We start from the raw sequence: 22700 nt of genomic DNA on the forward strand, positions 1-22700 counted from the left end.
GATTCGTCTCATTTCCCGCTCAGATGAGCAGCCTGCCGTCAGGACGGTTGTTGTATAAAGTCAGAGAGTATCTGGAACGTCTCAGCCGTCTGTTTGATTGACAGGTTGAAAAGGACGACACAGATTAAGAGAAGGAGAAAAACTTTCCTGACACAGAAACAGTCAACATCTTTGTGAAGACGTTTCATCTGTGGTCTCCTCCACAGGTTTGGATTTCCCGCTGAGCTTCCTGATCCGTCTCTTCTCCTCACTTTTCCCTGAATTTGGATTTTTCCTGCAAATCTGGTAAGAAGCAAATGCAGCTTTTTGTTTTTATTTATGGTACTTTAAAATGTGGCACTTTTCTCGGCTCAGCTTGGGGAGTGAATGTGGGCGTGTGTGGAGCTTTGTATTGTTGAAGTGTAAAATCAGCCGTATGGAGACAATAACAGGTATCAGTCGCCGTCTGAGGCTCGGAGGGACGTGCGAACACTCCGTGCACCGAGGCGTCAGACTCCTCTTTGTATGATTTTGGCTCTTTGTTGTTGCTTTCACTCTGACGTGACCGGTTTCTTGATTCATTTATCGTCTTGTTTATGTGAGATGAGAAAAAATGGATTCGAACAGCTTCACTGTTCAACTCATCCTAAAAACAAAACTGTACAACAACGGAGAGGTCGTCTGATAATTATGGTGTCATGTTAATTGGCTTTCAAGTAATTTAAGGTTGTTTTTTTTTTTTTTTTGTTCTGCTTCAACAGCTCTGTAAGCTGCAGTGGAATTTATTAATGTTGGCTTCAAGCGTTTTGGTACGAATTTAGTGGAGAAGCATCGAGTCTCATTCTGAGCAGAAATATCAGACTCATTAATAAAACAATACGCAGAACGTTTTCAGCCTGACACCTGCTGAATGTCAGCAACGCAGCGTTGTTCATTTAAAGATCAGTCAGAGGTTTGGATTCTCAGTTCTCCTTCTTATTATGTAGTTCCATCCGTCCGCACGTGAACTCCACCCTGACAGGTCCAGGATTCAAACCCAGAACCTTCTTGTTGTTGTTGAACAAAAGTCAACTAAACACAGTGAAGTGAATGAAGGTGGATCTTCTCCTCTGGTGAGATCGTCTCAAGCGTGGTGATCAGATGGTTGTTGGCGACGGGTTCGTTCGGAGCATGTGATGCCAGAGCCGCCGTGATGTTGTGAAACAGAAATGTTCAGTGTGGAAGTCGGTTGTTTTGTGGGTCGGTGCTGAGACAATAATGGAGACTTTATTTTCTATGACGCTTCCAGGCGGAAAACATTCTGGTTTTCATTTCATTTTCATTTAGCTTGAAGTGTGAACATTCAGACTTTAGTGTGCTGATTGTAGATAGTTTTTGTCCAGTGCAGACAAACCTCTTTGTTTCATTATGGAAACTTCTTTGTCTTGATTGTGTTTTGTTGTTACCCTAAATGAAGAGCAGCTCTGTTCCCGCTCTGAGGACGTGCCGCCGCTCATGTTTCTCCTGACGAAGCGTCTTCGTCCAGATGCTCATTTGTCAAACTGAGCAGATAAATTGAATCTGTTTGTCTGCGTCTCACCTTCTTCTGAGCTGTGTTTCTCAAACATTGGGGCCAGGGGGGCCGTGTGACCCCCCCGGAACATGCTTTTTTTCCTGTACTAGAATAAAGAGTAATTGCACCTCCGCTACAGTAGATGGCAGTGGCGCTCTCATTGTCAGCGTGCGCAGGGAGTATGAGTTTTTATGCAGAACAGAGTTGATAAATTATTCTTTGTTTCCTTTCTTTTTTCTTTTTTGTCTTCTTTAATGATAATAAGAAAACAATGTTATGCAGAGACAAATGGTACTTTGTAGTCACGGCGGTGGGGGGGCGGGGGGAAGTAACAGAAAATAACTGTTGTGAGCCATCAAAGTCTCAGAGAAGCAGATGTTGGGAAACACCTCCAGGTCACGTGACCAACTGACCCCTCCCTCTACCAAAATGAGCCGGTCTCAAGTCTGACTCCTCCCACCTCTCAGGCCACGCCCCCTGAAGACAAACTGCGTTCTGCGTTTTCATCCTGATGGGATTAAAGGGCGGCGGATCTGTCCCCCGTCACTCTGCTGAAGAAGATTGTTGAGAATTTGGGAATAAACGGCCTCTGAAGTCGCTGCAGCCAGAAAAGATCCACCAGCGTCCTGACAAGACAACACGGCTGAGTGTGTGTGTGTCGTTAATCTCTTTACTGGATCTTCACACACACAACCCCCACCCCCCGAGGGAAACACACTAATTAACAAACTAACACAAACCGCCCCGTCAAACGACCTGCAGTGTTCATTATCTGTCCAGCAGAGGGGGGTTGATCTGAATGAGGGGTCAGGGGTCATCGGGGGATTAGGTCTGAGAGCAAGGCATTGTGGGTGAGCGCCCTGTGGCCACTCAGGTCACCAAGGTCTGCAAATTCTATGGTGAGGGATAGCAGTGTGTGTGTGTGTGTGTGTGTGTGTGTGTGTGTGTGTGTGTGTGTGTGTGAGTGTGTGTGTGTCACCTTGTAAAAGCTCATTACCCGTCTTACAGGTCGTCTGCAGCCGCGAGCGGAGCACATCAATCAGTCGCAGGCGTCGCAGTGTTACACTGATTTAACCAAAGGACACACACACACACACACACACACACACACACACACATACACACACACCCTCCTGGTCTGAGTTACTTATCTGTCCATCTAAACACGAACTAATCAATATTTTTCCTGAAACAATGAATAAATAAGGTGAACGTGTAATGTCACTGTCTGCAGCTCCGTTTGGATTTTTAGCATCAGTTTATCTGAGCGACTTGTGTTTTGTGTCATCTTAAACTTTACTGCGTCGAGGAGTTGTGTTGTGGAGGTCCGCCTTTAGCTTTGGTTCTGGTCTGAGTTGTGTTTGGATCCACAGGGAGGTCCGCCTTTAGCTTTGGTTCTGGTCTGAGTTGTGTTTGGATCCACAGGGAGGTCCGCCTTTAGCTTTGGTTCTGGTCTGAGTTGTGTTTGGATCCACAGGGAGGTCCGCCTTTAGCTTTGGTTCTGGTCTGAGTTGTGTTTGGATCCACAGGGAGGTCCGCCTTTAGCTTTGGTTCTGGTCTGAGTTGTGTTTGGATCCACAGGGAGGTCCGCCTTTAGCTTTGGTTCTGGTCTGAGTTGTGTTTGGATCCACAGGGAGGTCCGCCTTTAGCTTTGGTTCTGGTCTGAGTTGTGTTTGGATCCACAGGGAGGTCCGCCTTTAGCTTTGGTTCTGGTCTGAGTTGTGTTTGGATCCACAGGGAGGTCCGCCTTCAGCTTTGGTTCTGGTCTGAGTTGTGTTTGGATCCACAGGGAGGTCCGCCTTTAGCTTTGGTTCTGGTCTGAGTTGTGTTTGGATCCACAGGGAGGTCCGCCTTCAGCTTTGGTTCTGGTCTGAGTTGTGTTTGGATCCACAGGGAGGTCCGCCTTCAGCTTTGGTTCTGGTCTGAGTTGTGTTTGGATCCACAGGGAGGTCCGCCTTCAGCTTTGGTTCTGGTCTGAGTTGTGTTTGGATCCACAGGGAGGTCCGCCTTTAGCTTTGGTTCTGGTCTGAGTTGTGTTTGGATCCACAGGGAGGTCCGCCTTTAGCTTTGGTTCTGGTCTGAGTTGTGTTTGGATCCACAGGGAGGTCCGCCTTAGCTTTGGTTCTGGTCTGAGGTTGTGTTTGGATCCACAGGGAGGTCCGCCTTTAGCTTTGGTTCTGGTCTGAGTTGTGTTTGGATCCACAGGGAGGTCCGCCTTTAGCTTTGGTTCTGGTCTGAGTTGTGTTTGGATCCACAGGGAGGTCCGCCTTTAGCTTTGGTTCTGGTCTGAGTTGTGTTTGGATCCACAGGGAGGTCCGCCTTCAGCTTTGGTTCTGGTCTGAGTTGTGTTTGGATCCACAGGGAGGTCCGCCTTTAGCTTTGGTTCTGGTCTGAGTTGTGTTTGGATCCACAGGGAGGTCCGCCTTCAGCTTTGGTTCTGGTCTGAGTTGTGTTTGGATCCACAGGGAGGTCCGCCTTCAGCTTTGGTTCTGGTCTGAGTTGTGTTTGGATCCACAGGGAGGTCCGCCTTTAGCTTTGGTTCTGGTCTGAGTTGTGTTTGGATCCACAGGGAGGTCCGCCTTTAGCTTTGGTTCTGGTCTGAGTTGTGTTTGGATCCACAGGGAGGTCCGCCTTTAGCTTTGGTTCTGTTCTGAGTTGTGTTTGGATCCACAGGGAGGTCCGCCTTCAGCTTTGGTTCTGGTCTGAGTTGTGTTTGGATCCACAGGGAGGTCCGCCTTCAGCTTTGGTTCTGGTCTGAGTTGTGTTTGGATCCACAGGGAGGTCCGCCTTTAGCTTTGGTTCTGGTCTGAGTTGAGGTTGGTGGGATCAGGATGACCTTGATGTGCAGCTGAAGGTCACAGATCAGAACCATCTGCTTTAAAGGTCCCAGTCTGTCTGCGTTTGGGTGTGACTGTTCGTTTCAGCAGTAAAAATAAAATCGTCAGCGGCACACTCTGAGAAACAAACCCCCCCCCCCCCCCCCCCCCCCCCCCCCCATCGCTGGAGGAACAAGAGGAGAAGATGGAGGGAAGGAGGTGTCCGACCAAGATCCACACACACACACACACACACACACACACACCTCCCCATTGTTGTCAGAGAGATGAATCTGTGTTGGTGGATGGAAAGAAATGGAGTCGCGGCTCCGCGGGGGAAACGGACTCACAACTATCCTGAATCATTCACCTCTCTCTCTCTCTCTCTGTCTGACTATACCTCTCTCGCCCTCGATCTGAGCCCGGTTCTGCAGACGTGGTCCTCGGTGTCTAAAAAGGTCACATTTATCGATACTTATCAATATTATCATTAGTACGTTTAAATGATGTCATCAGCTGACAGGAAGTGATTCAGCAGCCCCCCCCACCAGCCTCAGTCTATTTCCTGCTACAGTTTCACTGGTTACCACGACAACATCCTCCATCGATGTAGAACGACAGCTGAGCTCCTGAAAAATAACACTGAACTGATAGAATCAAAAAACTGGCCTGGTTCTGGCCTGGTTCTGTCCTGGTTCTGTCCTGGTTCTGTTCTGGTTCTGTTCTGGTTCTGTCCTGGTTCTGGCCTGGTTCTGTTCTGGTTCTGTCCTGATTCTATCCTGGTCCTGTCCTGGTCCTGTCCTGGTTCTGTCCTGGTTCTTCCCCGGTTCTGGCCCGGTTCTGGCCCAGTGCTGTCCTGATTCTGTCCTGGTCCTGTCCGGGTCCTGTCCTGGTTCTGTCCTGGTTCTGTCCTGGTTCTGTTCTGGTTCTGTTCTGGTTCTGTCCTGGTTCTGGCCTGGTTCTGTTCTGGTTCTGTCCTGATTCTATCCTGGTCCTGTCCTGGTCCTGTCCTGGTTCTGTCCTGGTTCTTCCCCGGTTCTGGCCCGGTTCTGGCCCAGTGCTGTCCTGATTCTGTCCTGGTCCTGTCCGGGTCCTGTCCTGGTTCTGGCCTGGGTCTGTCCTGGTTCTTGCCCGGTTCTTCCCTGGTTCTGTCCTGGTTCTGGCCCGGTTCTTCCCTGGTTCTGGCCCGGTTCTTCCCCAGTTCTGGCCCGGTTCTTCCCTGGTTCTGTCCTGGTTCTGGCCCGGTTCTTCCCCGGTTCTGGCCCGGTTCTGGCCTGGTTCTGTCCTGGTTCTGGCCCGGTTCTTCCCCGGTTCTGGCCCGGTTCTGGCCTGGTTCTGTCCTGGTTCTGGCCCGGTTCTTCCCTGGTTCTGGCCCGGTTCTGGCCCGGTTCTGGCCTGGTTCTGGCCCGGTTCTGGCCTGGTTCTGTCCTGGTTCTGGCCCGGTTCTTCCCTGGTTCTGGCCCGGTTCTGGCCCGGTTCTGTCCTGGGGAGTCCTCCTCTGCTGTGTCTATGTGTCCTGGACTGAAATAGCAGCATATGACTCACCACATTAGCTGATGCAGCATCAAAGTGCAACGAGCTCAAAGTCTTAAGACGGATTGTGAGTAATTACGTTGTCAGCGGATCTGCAGCTCAACGAGACACCGCCCTTTAATGGACACGTGCACCTGGGTCTGACCTTTGACCCCGACATTAAGTCCAAATCAGACTGTCAGTTCATCCTGATGAAGAAGACTTTGATCAAAACCAAACTGGACCATCTGGACCTGGTTCACATTTCAGCTGAAATTCAACTGTGACCTGAAATCAGACGCAGCAAAATTTGAAAATAGGAAGTTGTAGGAAGTTTCTGCGTGCTGAGAAGAACCAGCATGAAGAAACAGAGAAGAGTGGCGGTTTAAATATTTCAGCCGGCTGCTGGACGTGATTGATGATGTCGGAGCTGAATCCATTCATTGCGTCACATTTGTCTGTAGCAGCTATGATGAAACTGCTCGACCTCTCTGAACTTCTCCAAACAAAAAGATCTGTTCTTCGTTGTCGTCCTTGTAAGAGGAGCAGAAAGAGCAGCTGGTAGTTCTGATGGCCGCAGGCTGTGGCTCCGCCCCCTCTGAGGGTCAGCCACGGCTCCACCACGTTCCACTCGATCCAGGGAGTCCGTCCCTCAGACTCTCCTGTTGGAGGTCCATCCTACCTGCTGACCACTGGCTGTAGTCAGAGATCAGATAGTATTGAAGTCTATGGGAAGATGTCCCTCCTCCTCCCTGATTTATTAGCTCAGGAAGCGTTTCCTTGATGAGCTGATGGTCTCAGTCTGGAGTTTCAGTGTACTGGGAACGGACTTGTATAAAAACTTTCCCCTGTAGAGTCGTCTCTAAGGAGGAAATCAGCCACAAGGAGCAGAGCTGTTGTTTTCACTGTTTGTCCTTGAGTGTAAACATGTTTATTTCTGCTGGTTTTAACAATGGAGTCTGTTGGGAGGACACTCGTCCTACAGCGGAGGCTCAGGTCTGAAGAAAACATGAAGAATAATGCAGTAATAATACGGTGACAGTGGATGAGGCGGTGTAGAGGTGTGAGGACGACGCTCCTCGGGGAGCAGAGTTATTACTGAAACAAGTTTGTGCAAGAAAGTAGATTTTTAAAAGCAGAAATCTGAGCAACCAGCCCAACAATGGTTGAGTCACTGGCATCGATCGACCTCCCCCACAGATTTATTATGGTCTGTTGGCTCTATAGGACTTCACCAACTGTTATCTTTTGCTCAGAAACAGCAGATAAATATACGGCAGCTGGTTCTGATAATAGATTCACAGTGGAACCTCTGACCCTCTTCGCCATAGTGATGTAGAATCTGTGCATTCGAGTCTGTGGTGTGTAGGCAGCAGAGCAACACACAGAGGAGCTGTGTGTGTACACCGATTGTCATGTTTTGTGTTGGTGGTGTTGGTGGGCAGCACAGAGCTGGAGGGCAGCTCGTGTTTACGCTGAGAAGCTCAGCTGTTCTGTTGGAGCGGTCGGGCTGAAGGAACCGAGCTGCTGCTTTTTATTCTCTTTTTATTTTGATGTTATTTTTGGGGAGTTGTTGGAGTTTGGTTTTATTTCAGGGTTTGGAAATCCAACATCACTGAGAGGTTCCAAATGTGTAGAAATCCAAATGACTGTGTGAGGTTTGTATTTATGGTTCTGACCCTCCATCTCTCTGGATCATAGAGGACGGTTAGTGTTGAAGGCCAGGATCAGGATTAATGTTCAGGTTCAGACTGTACTGTGGACAAATGAACTAAAGTTAAGGTTCAAATGTTTCTTCTCCACCTGATCCACGTGGTCCATGTGTGGCAGTCGGCTCGGTGTCTCCACGCTGAAACTGAAGCTGGAGGCTCATTTTAGCAGGAAGTCGGAGGAGGGAAGTGCAGCAGGTGCTCAGACGAAACCAGACCCTCCATGTTCACTGATAGACCCCAGAACATGTGACCTCCGACCCTTAACAAGGAGCGAAGTGTTGGTGTTAAGTCGTCTTGCCGTCTGGTGCTGTGTCACCTGATCCTCACGCTGACCTGCGGCAGGAAACAAACACAGCATGAGTCTGTTAAACTTGGTTTTATATCAGAGGAGGAATGAGAGCTCGTCACATCAACACAGTTCTACACAGCAGCTGCCTCAAAGCCTCATGGGAGCTCCATCTGTTGGAAGACTCCTGGGACGTGTTGTTGTTGTTTATTTTTATGTCTTTGTTAAAGGTTCGTGTTTGTCTTTTAGGATCCAGCCTTTTGTAGTTTTTGCCATTTAGTTTCAGTCACTTTCTATTTATTTCCAAACGTCGTACAAACGTGTCGGCTGGATTTTGTGTTTATTTTCCAGCCCGACGTGTTAATGAGTGTTTTTGACCTTGACCTGATCCGTTATGTTCGTCACTAAAACTGTATATCAGATTTCCAGCATGCAGCCGGAGGAATTAGAAATGTGTAACTCTGTGTTGCTGTTGTGTAGTTCAGCTCTTTGTGTCGCTGCGTCTTTCCTAACAATGACCTGCAGTAACCTCCTGGAACAAGTGCAGGGTCCAGATGGGACGTTCCCCTCACAGTTTACATTACAGGGCGATTACAGGCAGCCCCGGGGGGAGGGGGGGGGGGGGGCAGGTAGAGCGAGCTGCTTTTCTTTGCACAGGAGAGATAAGAGCGGCGGAGTTTCCCAGCATTCCTTCTGATCCACGCCGCTGATCCGTGTCTTTAATGAAGTGTCCATCATCAGCTCAAAACTTCAGCCCAGGAACACAGAACTGTGTGTGTGTGTGTGTGTGTGTGTAATTACTTTGTTCCTTCAGGCTCAGAGGAGCTGCCAGGTAATCCAGGTGTGTTTGTTTGAAGGCAGACTGATCTGGTTCAGCTTCAGGCTCCAGTTTCCTGTTCAGGTTATAAATTAACCATTTCAGAGCCACGTTGAGGCTTTTACATCCCTCTGTTTCTGAGTTTACACCAAACCTGGAAAGGACATTTGGTTGATCCTGGACCAGGACCAGGACCAGGACCGGGACCTGAGGGGACCAGTGGCAGGTGAGCTGGACAAATCCCGCCCCTGTTCGTCTGCCGGCTCAGAGAAATCTCAAAGCTTTTATTTGAGTCTCAGCAGACTTTTTGAATTCCTCAGCTGAAAGAAAAAAAAGAGCCACACAATGCTGCCCGCTCTTCTTCCTGACTGGATGAAAGGTGACACCGCTCCTTCTCCACCTTTCTCCTCCCATCTGCCCCAACAGCCCCGGGGGGAGGGGGGCGGAAATCAGAGCTGTTCCCGTGGTGATTTATGGAGTGTTTGTGTTCGGGTAGGAGGAGGCCGACAACAGAGAGGAGGAGCAGTGGGAGGAGGCGGCGAAGGGAAAGAAAGGAGGCCATGAATCTGCAACAGAGGTCAAAGAACTGGAACAAAAGTCTGCAGAGAGAAGAAGAAGAAGAGGAGGAGAACCGGCTCGCTCTGAACTTGGACTAGTCAGCACAAGTTTGGATCACGCTGAGCGGCGGAGAGAACATCCAGGTAGGGAGAAAGGGCAAAGGTCGCACGTCACGTGTTTCTGTGACACGGAGGAAGAAGAAGTGCAGATGGAATATGTCGTCTCGTGTTTCTGATGATTTTTTTTGTTTCCCTCCGCGATACTAAAACACGTCGCCAAGCAGCAGAACGCCGTTTTGAGGAATTTTACCTCCTCTGGGTCATGCTGGTCCGGTTCCTGTCGGGTTTTAGAGTCAGATTCATCACAGTTAGAGAAACTGAATCTGGACCCCCTGGTCCAAAGTAAAGACAGTCTGTTTTGGGGTATATTTGGGGGAAATATAATATTAAAGGTCCACAGATCTACAGGTAGACCTCCACGTGGTCTCTGATTCTAAATCAGTCCAGAGAAATGCTGAACCTTAAAACCAGCCGTCAGGACTTCTGGGACTTTGTGATGTCACAACAAACAGTTGCTGCTCTCCTCTGATTGGCTGTCTGAGAGTGGAGAAGAAAAACTGAGAAGGTTTTTGGTCTTAAAACCACAAATATATCTTCTGATGGAGACCAACCTTTCAAAATAAAAGACTGGAGACGTTACAATGTGGGCCTTTAATTTAAAACACAAAGCTTTCTTTTGGTCGGTGATGGTTTCAGGTTGAAGACGCTTAATGGAGTGAAGGCTGCTGGTCCTGCAGTCCACATGAAAGCTGGTAATCATATTAAAACTCGATGTATAAATGACCTGAAGGACGATCAGCTGATCAGCTGGAGGTCCGACCTGGTTTTCATAAACCTCTTACAGCAGAGCTCTGGTTGATTAGGTCACGGCCCCACGACTCCTGAGCCTGTGAGGTCTTACATGGAGTCTGATATGATGACTGTACAGCCTTTGAACTGAACTGATCTGAGGTCTTTACTGCTGCCGGATTAATCTGGAGGGAAACGAGACTAATTCTGTAAATCGTCTGCGGCAGCTCCAAGACGACACTGAGACGTTATTTTGACTTCAGTGGTTTTAGAGTTTTTGTCAACGATGAATCAAACCATTTGGCTCTTTAATATTTGAGCTCCACCTCCCAGAAACTGTTGATCCCAACCCCCCCAGACTGGAGTGAGGCGTTCAAGGACAGCTTTAAATTGTAGTGTCTGCTAATTGTGTGTGGGGGGGGATTTAAATGTTATTTTGTGTTGGTGTAAGAATGGAGGATGTTTGTCAGTCAGGGAGGAGGAGGAAGACGGTCCTGCTGGGGGGGTCTAAGTCCCACAACAGCTGAACTCAAACCGACAACCAGGAGTTTATTATTTTAAAGGACAAATACTTTAATTGCAGTAATCAGAAGCGGAGAGTGATAATTAAGTGACTGCGCGTAACACAGTGTGTTTACAGCTGATCTCTGTTGTGTGTATTGTGACACACAAACACAATCCTCCTTCAGAGGAAGTGACAAGTAGATTTAAACAGTGTGCGTGTGAGTGGACCCCCCCCATCCTCTCCTAATGCAGGAAGTCTGTCTGATAATTCGTTAATCAGGACTCCCCCCTCGGTGATTAGCTCTCTTCAGTCTGATCTGCTCTCAGCTCCTAATGACATCATCACCCTGCTGGGTCTCAGTCCAGACCGCTCAGGTTTTGTTTTTTTTTCATATCAGCTGATTCTGCCTGACTCTGCGATCAGAAACAGGACTGATCCAGAGACTCTGATTGGCTGTGACATCACCCACCGGAGCCAATAGGAGCGTCCGATGTAGAGACGTGACTCCAGACGTCGCTATCAAAGATGGAGGATGATGATGGACGGAGTCAGACTGATCCAGATCTGATCAGTTTCAGATCGGACAGATCAGCTGATTCTGTTTAAGGAGGAAACAGGAAGAACCATCTGGGGGAATAACAGCTCTGATGTGTTTTTCTGTTTCCTGTTGATCGGTGCAGAATCTTTTTGGCCCCCAGATGACGAAGTCATTGTTTTTATGAACATTTAAACACAGATGACAGAAGACTGATGGAATAAACGATGCGTTTGGGGTCAGTTAGGAAAGAGATGAATCTCTCTTTCTCTCTGCACTCGGTGTGTTATCTTTTAATTTACAGCCATTACACCGAGTTATTTGTCGTGCCTCTGCCTGCCGCCACCCACACGGCGTCCTCGGCCGTCCCTCCAGTGCTGTTCTCAGCTCTGATTAGACGCCTGGGAGCGGGTTGAGGCTGAAACCGCCGCAGTCCTCCGACACGTCCTCATATCGACAGCCAAGGCTCTTTGTTTTTACAGCCACAATTAGAGCCCAGAAGTGTAAGCGTTTTGTGCAGCTCCTGCAGAATCAACAAAAGCTGCCTATTAAACTCCTCTTTAGTGGCACTGTCCCTCATTTTTATTTCCTTGCCGGGTTTATGAGCGTTGGAGGCTGAAAGGCCAATAAACCTCCACATCCCACAACTCAGGATGGACCTTATTTACTTACTCTTCTTCTCTTTTCTTTTCTCCTCTTGTGTCCTGCTTCCTTTCCTAAATCTTGTCCTCATCTTCCACCTTCTCCTTTCTGCCGATGTTCTTCCTGATATATATTTTTCCTTCCTGTCTTCTAAGTCATTTCCTTTCTTTGCCTCTCTCCTCCGCTCTTTCTTCTGTTTGTCTCCCCGTCTCCTCCCAGCGACTTTCATTGCTCCTAACGACGTACAGCACATACATCAGCCTCGCTAATTAACTCATAAATCATCTGGATGTACTTGGAAAGTTGGAGTCTTGGCAGAGAGTCGTGTCTTTGTGCAGTTTGATCCTCATTGTTTTTCATAATGAAGAAGGTCGGACCAGAAAAGTCTGTTTTCATCTCGGTTCAAAGAGGTCAAAGGTCAAAGGACGCATCTCACAGCTGATTATTAAAACACAATAAGATTAATGTGTGCTTCTGTGTGAAAGGAGACTGTTGGACTGATCCTGAATGGGTCGGGGTTAGATTATGTGTTCCTAATGAGCTGAGCACTGAGTGGAGACAGTCTGATGGGTTGTTGTGACGACGAAAGGAGTCAGATCTAATGTTGATGTCTTCGCCGTCTGATCAGCTGGTCGTGTGGTTCAGGGCTGTTTCCTGAAGGATTGTGGGAACAGCAGATCTGATGACAGAGGCGTCAGACATGTTTGTTTCCTCGGAGGTTGAAGTGTTTCGTCTTCTGTCTTTGTTCACACAACACGCTGTGTTCGGCAAGTTCAGTGTCTCAGAAACACGAGGACGTCCGCCACAAAATATCTGACTCGTGACACGAGAGACGCCTCAGAACCCGAACCAGAACCAGCTCATGAAAAAATTTCTCAATCAGTTAAATCAAAGTTTTGTACAAATACAACACAAAATGTTTGAATAAAGAAAATAAGATAATAATAATAAAGAAATAAGACGCAGTAAAAACAGTCTCATCAGTCCCTGAAGATTAAAAATAAAATAACGAAAAGATGAAGATGTTCTGAAGAGAATAAACCAAAAGAAAAAATCGTAAATATGAAAAATAAAATGTTTGAGTCAGAAATAAAAAACAAGAATCATAAATAACATCTGAACGTATAAAACAGAATTCTACTGAAGTGAAATAAAGTTTAATGAAACACAACATTATTAACTTGATTAGAACTGTAAATCCATATTTAACAGGTTATCAGCTGATTAGTGTGACCTTGTTTCTGGTTTTTCAGTGAATCTGTCATTAATCTTGAACATTTGTCTGTTTTGTTCGTCGTCAGCTGTTTCATCCTCCAAATGAAACCTTTTTTTTCCGAGCTCGTTGGCCGTAACTTTTCTTCTTCTGCTGTTTCTTGTTGGCGGCGGATTCTGGGTTTGTTTCCTTCAGGCTTCTGTTTAATTAAAGTGGGATTAATGAATCCTATTGTGAAACAAAGATAGACCTCCAGCTCAGAGACCGTGGGGGGGTCCGGCTGTTGGGCGGGGTTTAGTTACAGCTTATTCAGGATTTTCTTTTTTCAGGTTTTCCATGTTTGTGATACAAATGTGACACTTCTTGTTTCCTTCTGTTCATTTCATTAAGCCTCATTAGACTTAGTGACATCATCATTACATCATCATCCTTTGGAGTATCACGGATGCAGCTTTGTCACTGGACTGGGGTGGGGGGGGGGCGAGAAACCTGTCCTGCTTCACTGAAGAACAAATTAGAGGTTGAATTGAAATCAAAAAATTAAAGCAGACCTCCACCTTCTATCTCCTCAGATGAAAAGATGCTGCAGCAACCTGATGAAGGACTGAGCCCGACCTGAGACCCCCGTCCTTCCCCCTTCCTCTCCCCAGTCCCCCCCCGCCCCCCCGACCCTCAGAGTCCCTCAGCGCCGCCGTCCCACCATGAACCTGCTGTGCCGCGGACGCCTGAAGCTTCTGGTGGCGTCCCTCACGGCCGTGGTCCTGCTCACCTGGCTCTACTTGCTGGCAGGAAACCTGGAGAGTGAGTACCTTCTGCTGACTCCGCACAATCTGAGTCCTCTCTGCGACTTCTCACAGAGATCGGGTTTGAAAAGTCGCAGCTGATTTATAATAAAAGACTTGAGCTGTGGTTTGGGTCAAACAGAGTTGCAGGAAACCGCCAAGAACAGAACACATCAATTATCAGACAATTTTCTGCAGCTCGGCTCAATTTCCCTTCGATCCAGCTATTACGTTAAATTATTAAACACATGGAGACTGTTTTCTGTTTGGTTTGGTTTTTCATCCTGACATCCCAGAGAGCCATCGAGGCTGATGATTGTTTGGATTGCAGCGGCCGAGGTCAGTTCAGGGAATGTATTTGTCTTGATGCTGTTTCCAGGAAGATCTTTTATAACACACAGTGAGCAAGTCACATGTACAGCCGCCCGAGTCCATAACCGACAAGTCCCTGACCTGAAACCTGAAAATGATATAATTAAACCCAATCTACCTTTAGACTGCATGGACCTTTAAAAATGGAGATTACATTTTAGTTTTTGACCTTGATGGGGTCTCACAGTGTCATCAGCAGCTGCCAGCGTCTTCACATTAATGGTTATACGAGCTGATGCTGTTTTAATTCAGCTGAACTTGGGAAATGTAATTGTCTTCACATGTCAGTTGGCTGTGTGATGAATAACCTGCCAACCTGCCAGATATCTGAGGGAAAGCCTCGTCCCAGAGGAGCAGTTAGTCCAGGACTGGGTCAGACAGTCAACAACAACTGACCTTCAGACAGAATAAAATTGTCTTGAGAGATTGTTGTTGCATTTTGAATGTATACAGCATTTAATAAACTGTTGTGTAGTTTAGTTTACTGGCAGCCATCATAATTAATATCTTCACTGCAGGTTCTAATCTGAACAGCAGCTCAGATAAATGATGAACTGAGACATTACCGGACTGTTGATACTTAACGTTCAACCTTTACGGTCTGAATGTTAAAGGTCCTCCTGGTCTGAGGGTAGATTTGATTTTAAAGCAGGTTCTCAGCCCTTCTGTTGCCTGTTGTCTAGTTTTTATTACTCGTTAGTATAAAGAATGGAGCTTTAATACTGAATATAATGTTGTCTAATTACTGTTGTGGTTGTGTATGATGTGACCTTCGACCCCACGCTCGTCTCATAATGGAGGTCAGCAGTGATTGGTGGAGGAGGATCACAGTCTGACCGGAGCACTCAAACATGGATGACGAATGAGTTTCCATTTTAGCTCCGAGCATTCAGAGTGATGGAGAGCAGAAATAACCTGCATATCAGATTGTGGAGAAACTGCATCCTGCAGTTGAGTTTCCTCGTCCTCACTCGCGGCTTCCTCTGCAGCTCATCCTCAGACTCTCATTCCCATTGGCTTTGTTAGGTTACATGATTAAATCCATCGCTGCCAACGAAGGATTATCACGCTTTATAATGTGTGCATGATAATCCAGAATGTAAAGAAGTGCTAAATAACATTATCTACACTTTACACGGTCAATAGTGTGAATAACATTATATTTAAAAAGCCATGTTTAATTTAAAGGTCCATATTTATACTTCACTGACTGTTTTCTGAGATATCCAACAATATAAAACAGATTTCAAGTACTTAAATACTTTCCCTGAATGAATATAGAAAGTAGACATGATTTTTATTCAGAGACCAGGAGGAGCTTTAACATTCAGACCGTTTAGGCCCTTTAAGTTTCAGCAGTCCGGTCTCAGGTCATCATTTATCTGAGCTGCTGTTCAGATTAGAACCTGCAGTGAAGATATTAATTATGATGAATGTCAGTAAACTAAATTAGCCAACAGTTTATTAAATGCTGTAAACTCCCTGTGTATAATAATCAGACTCTAACAAACCTGTATCGTGTTTTAGCTGCTGCTTTTAGTGAAGTTTTTAAGATTCCCTCCTTCCTCCGCTGTCACATCGCCACACACAAGGGTGTGAACATTCCCAGCATGCCTCACTTCAGCTGTGGGCCGGCTGCTGCTCTACAGGGTGAGAGAGAAGACGAGGGGGAACGTTTGGAGGAATCATCAGAAATCTGATCTCAAACAGCGTTGTGGGGAACTTTCACGGTGTCTGGCTGCTGTGTGTGTGAGATGCATCAAGTCGTTTTGATTTCTTTATTTTTCTGCCTTCATTTTGCTTCTAACATTTCTGTCCTGATACGTCTGAGGTTTAAAGTCAACACTGAAATAAATGACATTTGATGAATTTATTTATTCATTTATTCTCAGTTTGTGACTTTTTGAAGAAACTGGGGCAGGAAATGAAGAGAAACGTCCGACGACAAACAAGCAAGCAGCAGTGTTGTTTCGTCTGGCTGCTCATATCTGTGTGAACAGTTAAACCCCGGCGGCGTCAAACTCACCTTTGGAGCAGAGAATCAGCATTTTCATACATTCAGTGTCCGAAATGATAAATCAGGATCGTTGAACCAAACCAACACTCTGCCCTGAGGCATTCTGGGATTTATTCACAGATCTGTAAGGAAGCAGTGGGGGGGTGTGATCAAACAATTTTCATGTGTGATTCGTCCCAGAAATTGTGTGTGTGTGAAAAAGTGTAAAAAACAGCAGGACTGCGGCGCCTGATGTCGCCTCTTTACACACCTGACGTCTGAGCCGGAGCATTCAGTTCAGTTTCTCTACTGAAGCTCCACCGTGGAAACGACGACACACAGAACAGATGGAATCCGCTGATTCTGAAAATTATTCAAAATGATCAGACAAATCTTCGAACAGTAATTCTTTTTTAGCCCCGAACACACAGAGGGGTCAGGTTTTTTGGGAAACGTCCATCACTAACCTCCTGGTGTCTCCTCCCCCCCCAGATGGCCGCTCCCTGCTCCTCGCCCCCTGCCTGGCTGACACCCCGGCAGCTCAGGTCCTGGAGCGAGCCGTCCTGGAGTCCAGGGTCCGAGAGGTGGAGGAAGAGAACCGGCAGATCCGGCTTCAGCTCAGCCAATCACAGCAAGGCGTGGGCCAGCAGCCAGACGGTAACTACGGCAACCAGCAGTGGGCGGCCTCTGCAGACACCGGACCGGAGGACGGTGACAACACGGCAGAGGACAAGAACAACCACACCGAGTGTCCCCGCTCGCCGACTGTCCAGAAGTGTGAGGTCAGTGTTGACTGATGTCTGTTTCCATGGTTACAACACAAACAGGAAGTGGAACAGTGTGCAGGTGGGAGGGTCCAAATGAAGAGGAAATGAGCAGGTCAAGTTCTGTTGCTAGGCAACTTCTTGCAGTTGCAGATGACGTCAGGAGCAAAAGGAAAAGTAGCGACAGAGCTGTGTTCAATTCCCACGTGAACGCAGTAGTGTTGTTGTGTTGTTCACAACAGTCAACACACTCTGACGTCACCTGTCAGTCTGCATCTTATAATTAGACTGTCAGCCATAGCTGTCATCTTTGCTTTTTTAAGAAACCTCTTCTCTATCCTGATTGGGACCATAAATTCATCAGGAAAATGTTTACTGAGGAGGGGGAGGGACATTTTCCCATAGACTTCAATACAAGGGAGAGTATAGTACAGTACAGTCAGATTTCTCTTTAGGTTTCCAGTGTTTATTATATAAACTTCCTAAACGTGTCGGAGGGAAACGGGGGGGCGGACTGAATGTCCTGGTTCATGTCAGGCTGTCTCTCCCTCTCTCTCTGCAGCTCATCCATGTGGCCTGTGTTTGTGCCGGCCACAACGCCAGCAGAGACGTCGTCACGCTGGTCAAGTCCGTCCTTTTCCACAGGTGAGTCTGCCCATCACTTCGTACACAGCTGAGACCTTGAAGCGGGTTGGATGGATCAGTGAGACTGAATGATGAACAGAAACATTCAAAATAAACCCCGAGAAGAACGACAGGATGGAAACGTTCCTTTCTGTCTTCCTGGTCCCTGTTTGGATTATCTTGGATCATACGGACACACAAACACACACATACACAACTCTGAAACCTCCAGGTTGTAACGTGTCCGTCGGCCATTTTGTTTTTTAAAACCAAAAGAGAGAGGAGAAGGCGGAGCTGACCTGCTCTGTGCGCCCTCCTTATCGGTCTGTTCAGTCTGTCAGTCACACAGTAGCCCCACCCCCTAGCCCCTCCCCTTTCCCTCTAAATGGAGCATCATTTCGTTTTGTGTTTGTTTTGTTCTGAAGACATTTCAGACATTTTCTGTCCCAAAACATGTGTTGATGCAGCAGCAGAAATACAAAAGATGACCACACACACACACACACACATCGTGTTTCTGCTGCAGCCGTGATGTTCACACCTCAGATCATCCAACAAGACTAATAGTTCATATTGCTGAGTGAGACAGAGGGAAACAGACAGGTGGGATGTGCAGTATATCATCAGCAGCAACATTCACAGTGGAATCAGGAACATATTAAATACGAAGCCTGAAAATTAAAGAGATGGTGATGCATTCGAAGTGTATTTTGAACTCACCTGATTCATTTTGTAAACTGTCTATTCAAGGGTGCTACAGGAAGTTGTTATTTTTATTATCGAAATCAAACAGTAAAAGGCACAAAAACGTCTCCAAGGGTTTAAAATATATATTAAATGACTATATTTCAATTTGATTTGAGCGGAAAGTGTTCTTTTTACAGACCAATCGAAATCTTATTCGTGATTGCTTTTATAATAATAAGAACACGATTTATTTCTTAGCGCCTTAAAAGACACTGCACAAAGAATAAAGACATTGATAAATAAAATCAACATACATAAACGAAACAAGGCAGAGTGTAACAGAAGTTGGAGTGAGTGAGCAAACTGTTTGGAGTTGAAGATGGGGAGAGTCATAGTTGCAGATGTGAGGAGGCAGAGAGTTCCAGAGGTGGTGCTGAAGCGGGCCGACAGAAGGAGGATCGAAGGGAACGGGCTGGAGCGGTGATGGGAAGATACGGAGGGGTGACTTCGTGGATGGCCTTGCAGGTGTACAGGTGGAGACTGAAATCTGTGTGTTAGTTGAACAGGAGGCAGTGGAGTTGCTGGATGATGGAGCTGATGTGGTGGAATGAGGGGCTTTTGGTGATGATATGGGCAGCACAGTTCTGTACCGATTGGTATTTATGGAGGGACTCACAAGGACAGAGGCAGTAGATGAAAGTATGCAGACGGGGGATTGTTATTGATACCGGATTGGAAAGATGGGGTGCTGTTGAGGATGACACCACGGCTCTTCGCCTGATCAGAGGGGGCAACTAAGACGTTGTCACTGGTGTCAGATTTAGACAGGGTGGAGGAGGAATTCAGTTCCATTGCTGTTCAAATTTAGGTGAACAGACATGCAGGAGGTGAGGGAAGGAGACAGGAATCTATCTTGCAGGATAAGTAGAGCTGTCTGTTATCTGGGAAGCAGCAGGAAATTAGTTTTGAATTTGCAGAAAATGCAGCAAAGGGGAAAGCAGTAAATGATAAATAGAAGTGGCCCTAGGAAAGAACCCTGGGGCCCACCTGAAGTGACTGGAGAGGGGTTGGACTGGAAACATGTAAGCTGTATTAACTGAGTGTGGCCTAAAAGATAGGAGTGAAACCAATCCAGGGGGGCAAGAGTGATGCCAGGGGAGAGGATGATGATGGGGAGTAACCTGGAGTCAGACACAAGGAGGTCCTTTGTAATTTTTAATAGGGCAGTTTCAGTGCTGTGCCGGGGGGCACAGGTAGTTTGCAGTTAAATGTGTGTAGCTGAGTGGTGAAGTTAGAGAAGGTTATGGATCTGAACCAGGTTTTTTCAGCACTGGAGGTACTGCTGCAGTTTTAAATAGTGATGGAACAGCCAGTGGAGAGTGAAGAGAGAATAATGGGAAGCACAGAGGAGAGGAAAGATTTGACCAAGGCTTGGATTTAAGATGAGGTTAGCGAGTTGAAAACTGGAAAATGGCTGGCAATGTGGGAGAGAAGCAGCAGACTGAAACACAGGTGCTGTGTTTTTCATGGACGAACAGCATTAGAGAGCGACGGGGGTCGGTGCAGTACAAATGGGGGGTTAGACAGAAGTGTCTTGGAGTTTCTTCCATCCAGGTGATTAAACCAGAGTGATAGTTTGACTTTATTACGACAGAACGTGGGTTTAGTGGATCTCTTTCACAGTAACTTCAGAGGTTTCTGGTGAGCAGCAGCAGGGAGTCCTGGAACAAAGTTGGTGCAGCGCTGAGGACACATCAGTCCTGATATTTTTAGAGCGCTGCACTCATTGGATTTGTATTCAGAGCAGATTTTGAGGTTTTGTTGTTGTTTGCTGGATTTCTGTCGACCTCAATCAGCCCCACTCACACGTGTGCGTCTTTACAAAAGCTTTTAAAGACGCACACATTGGCTGAGTCTGACCTCATCTGTCTGATGTGTTGCTGCTCAGAAAATGAATTGTATGCACATTTTTCCGGTGTTTAAACATTAAATTGGAAATGGAAGTCTGAGTGGCCGCTTTTTGTCTCCGTTTTCAGGAGGAATCCTCTTCACTTTCATTTCATCACCGACACAGTGGCCAATCGTATCCTGAGCTCTCTGTTTCAGTCTTGGATGGTCCCGTCGGTGCAGGTCAGCTTCTACGATGCAGATGAGCTCAAGGTAAGAGCCCGCACACACACACCGTTGTCATATCAAAGTAAACTGCAGCGTCCGCATCGAGGACACGCAGTCTCGTGTTTTCATTAATCTGAGATTCACCTCAGAGCGCCATCAAAGGCCGAGTCACATCAATACAGAGCCCACTTCAGAGCAGGAGGCCGCTCGAGTCTCCGTGTCAGATTGCGTCGCATTAACTGATCAGAGGACCATTAAAGCCTCCAGGATGAGGTCAAAGGTCAAGCTGCAGTTTGGCCTGGTTTTCAGACTAACAACCAGATCTGAACTCACATCTCCTTGGACTAAATTAGCAGAGAATCAGTTTGACTTCAATCTGAAGAACTCTTTTGTTTGATTTGTCAGAGTTTAATTATTTAGTTTGACATAAAATGTTAGCATATAAAAGGAAAAAGGACGAGCTGTCCAGAGATACAAGTGTAAATTTTCTTCAGGAACATTTCTGCTGCATTCGTATGATTCAATTTATTATAAACATTGTAAAACTCTGCAGAGTTTTAGTGTCCCTGAACAAATATATGTAAAATAGCAACAACAGTCTGAGCTCAAGGTTCATTTTCTGGCTTTAAACCAAATTTTACTGTCTTCATCCAGCTGTAATGAATAAATAATGGATGGGCCTGTAACGAGGGCGCTGATTTGGGTTGATCCCATGAAGAACATGAATATCCATAACAGGTTAATAACAGCTTGTTGGATGATCCCATTTATGCAGATCCAGCAGAGTTTCATTTTATCACAGAAAATAAGGGACCTCTGTGTGCCTTTAAAAAATCCTTCTTCTTTCCCTTTGGATTTTGCCAAAAATTCTCCCCATTAATTCAAATTCATTCATTTATTCAACCGCAACCCCAGAGAATTGAAGTGAGGATGCAGAGCTGCCTTAACACTAAAACAACAGACCCACAAACAGCCCAGGTAACCACAGCGTGTCACAGATCAACACAAAGCTGCTATTGTTCACACACAAGGTTATTAGGGGACCTTCTGCTCGGGAAAGAAACTGTATCTTGATAACCTTTTGTGTTGGATCTGAGCAGCAGAGCAGGTAGGACTCCATCTGATCCTTTAGATTACAGCTGGAAGGTTTTCGTGAGGCGGCCGAGCTGCAGAAACACTTCTCACCCGAAGTCAAGAGACACTTCAGCACAAACACAGCAGATCTCTTCTTTTAACATAAAACTGATGAATGTGCTCTGATGGAGGATGGAAGCAGCATGAATAAGTCAGTGTGTGTCTGTGTGTGTCTGTGTGTGTCTGTGTGTGTATGACTGCAACCAACCTGCATCTTCATCCTTCACATCATCACATTCTCCTCCCTCACAGTCTTTGTACTGAACAATGAGTCCTTTGTGCTGTCAGATGCTGCGACCCCCCCAACGCTCCCTCTTCTCTGTCTGTCACTATGTCTCTCTCTCTCTCACCCTCTCTCTCTCCTTCTCTCCCTCTCTCACCCTCTCTCTCTCCCTCTCCCTCCGTCTCCCTTCCTCTCTCACCGTCCCTCTCTCCCTTTCTCTCACCCTCTCTCTCTCTCCCTCCCTCTCCCTCTCCTTCTCTCCATCTCACCCTCTCTCTCCCTCTCTCACCTTCTCTCTCTCCCTCTCCCTCCCCCTCTCTCCGTCCCTCTCTCCCTCTCTCCCTCTCTCTCACCCTCTCTCACCTTCTCTTTCTCCCTCTCTCCGTCCCTCTCTCCCTTTCTCTCACTCTCTCCCTCCCTCTCCCTTCCCCTCTCTCCGTCCCTCTCTCCCTCTCTCTCACCCTCTCCCTCCCTCTCCCTCTCCCCGTCCCTCTCTCCCTCTCTCACCTTCTCTCTCTCCCTCGCCCTCCCCCTCTCTCCGTCCCTCTCTCCCTCTCTCTCACCCTCCCCCCCAGTCCCCATTAACTCACATTAAACCAAAGAAAAACAGCCGAGACTTTAAGCTGATTATATTCACAGATGATGCACATATGCAGATCCAATTATTCTGAATCTAGAGAATTAATTAAAGGACATTGTTTGCAATTTCAAAAACAAAAGAAAACACACACACACACACACACACACACATTGAGTCTTTGCCAAAACATTGTGAATGCACCTGCGCGCTAACCGCCAACGTGGAACCAACTGTCTTCCTGTTTGTGTTTTCAGTCCGAAGTGTCGTGGATACCCAACAAACACTACTCAGGTATTTACGGCTTGATGAAGCTGACGCTAACCAAAGCGCTGCCCTCCCACCTGACCAAGGTCATCGTCTTGGACACGGACATCACCTTCGCCACAGACATCGCTGAGCTCTGGGGCATCTTCAGGAAGTTCACAGGTGAAAACTTTCATCACTGAAG

At 46.9% G+C, this 22700-nt stretch overlaps 1 protein-coding gene across 2 annotated transcripts in view; it reads left to right on the forward strand.

Moving 5' to 3' along the window:
* The window catches only part of large2 (LARGE xylosyl- and glucuronyltransferase 2), a 44953-nt gene that overhangs the window by 15088 nt on the left and 7165 nt on the right, over positions 1-22700 (forward strand). The window contains exons 2-7 of one of the 2 annotated variants that reach the window (XM_029499011.1): positions 207-285; positions 13548-13776; positions 16618-16907; positions 17452-17534; positions 20237-20360; positions 22507-22678. In XM_029499011.1, the coding sequence (XP_029354871.1) occupies positions 13677-13776; positions 16618-16907; positions 17452-17534; positions 20237-20360; positions 22507-22678 (769 nt within the window). In that variant the 5' untranslated portion in view covers positions 207-285; positions 13548-13676. Of the gene's footprint in view, positions 1-206; positions 286-9239; positions 9376-13547; positions 13777-16617; positions 16908-17451; positions 17535-20236; positions 20361-22506; positions 22679-22700 lie in introns of those variants that run through there. The other variant, XM_029499012.1, reaches the window with a different exon arrangement.

Source organism: Echeneis naucrates, chromosome 3 (genome assembly GCF_900963305.1).
Source record: "Echeneis naucrates chromosome 3, fEcheNa1.1, whole genome shotgun sequence".
NCBI classification, from domain to species: Eukaryota; Metazoa; Chordata; class Actinopteri; order Carangiformes; family Echeneidae; genus Echeneis; species Echeneis naucrates.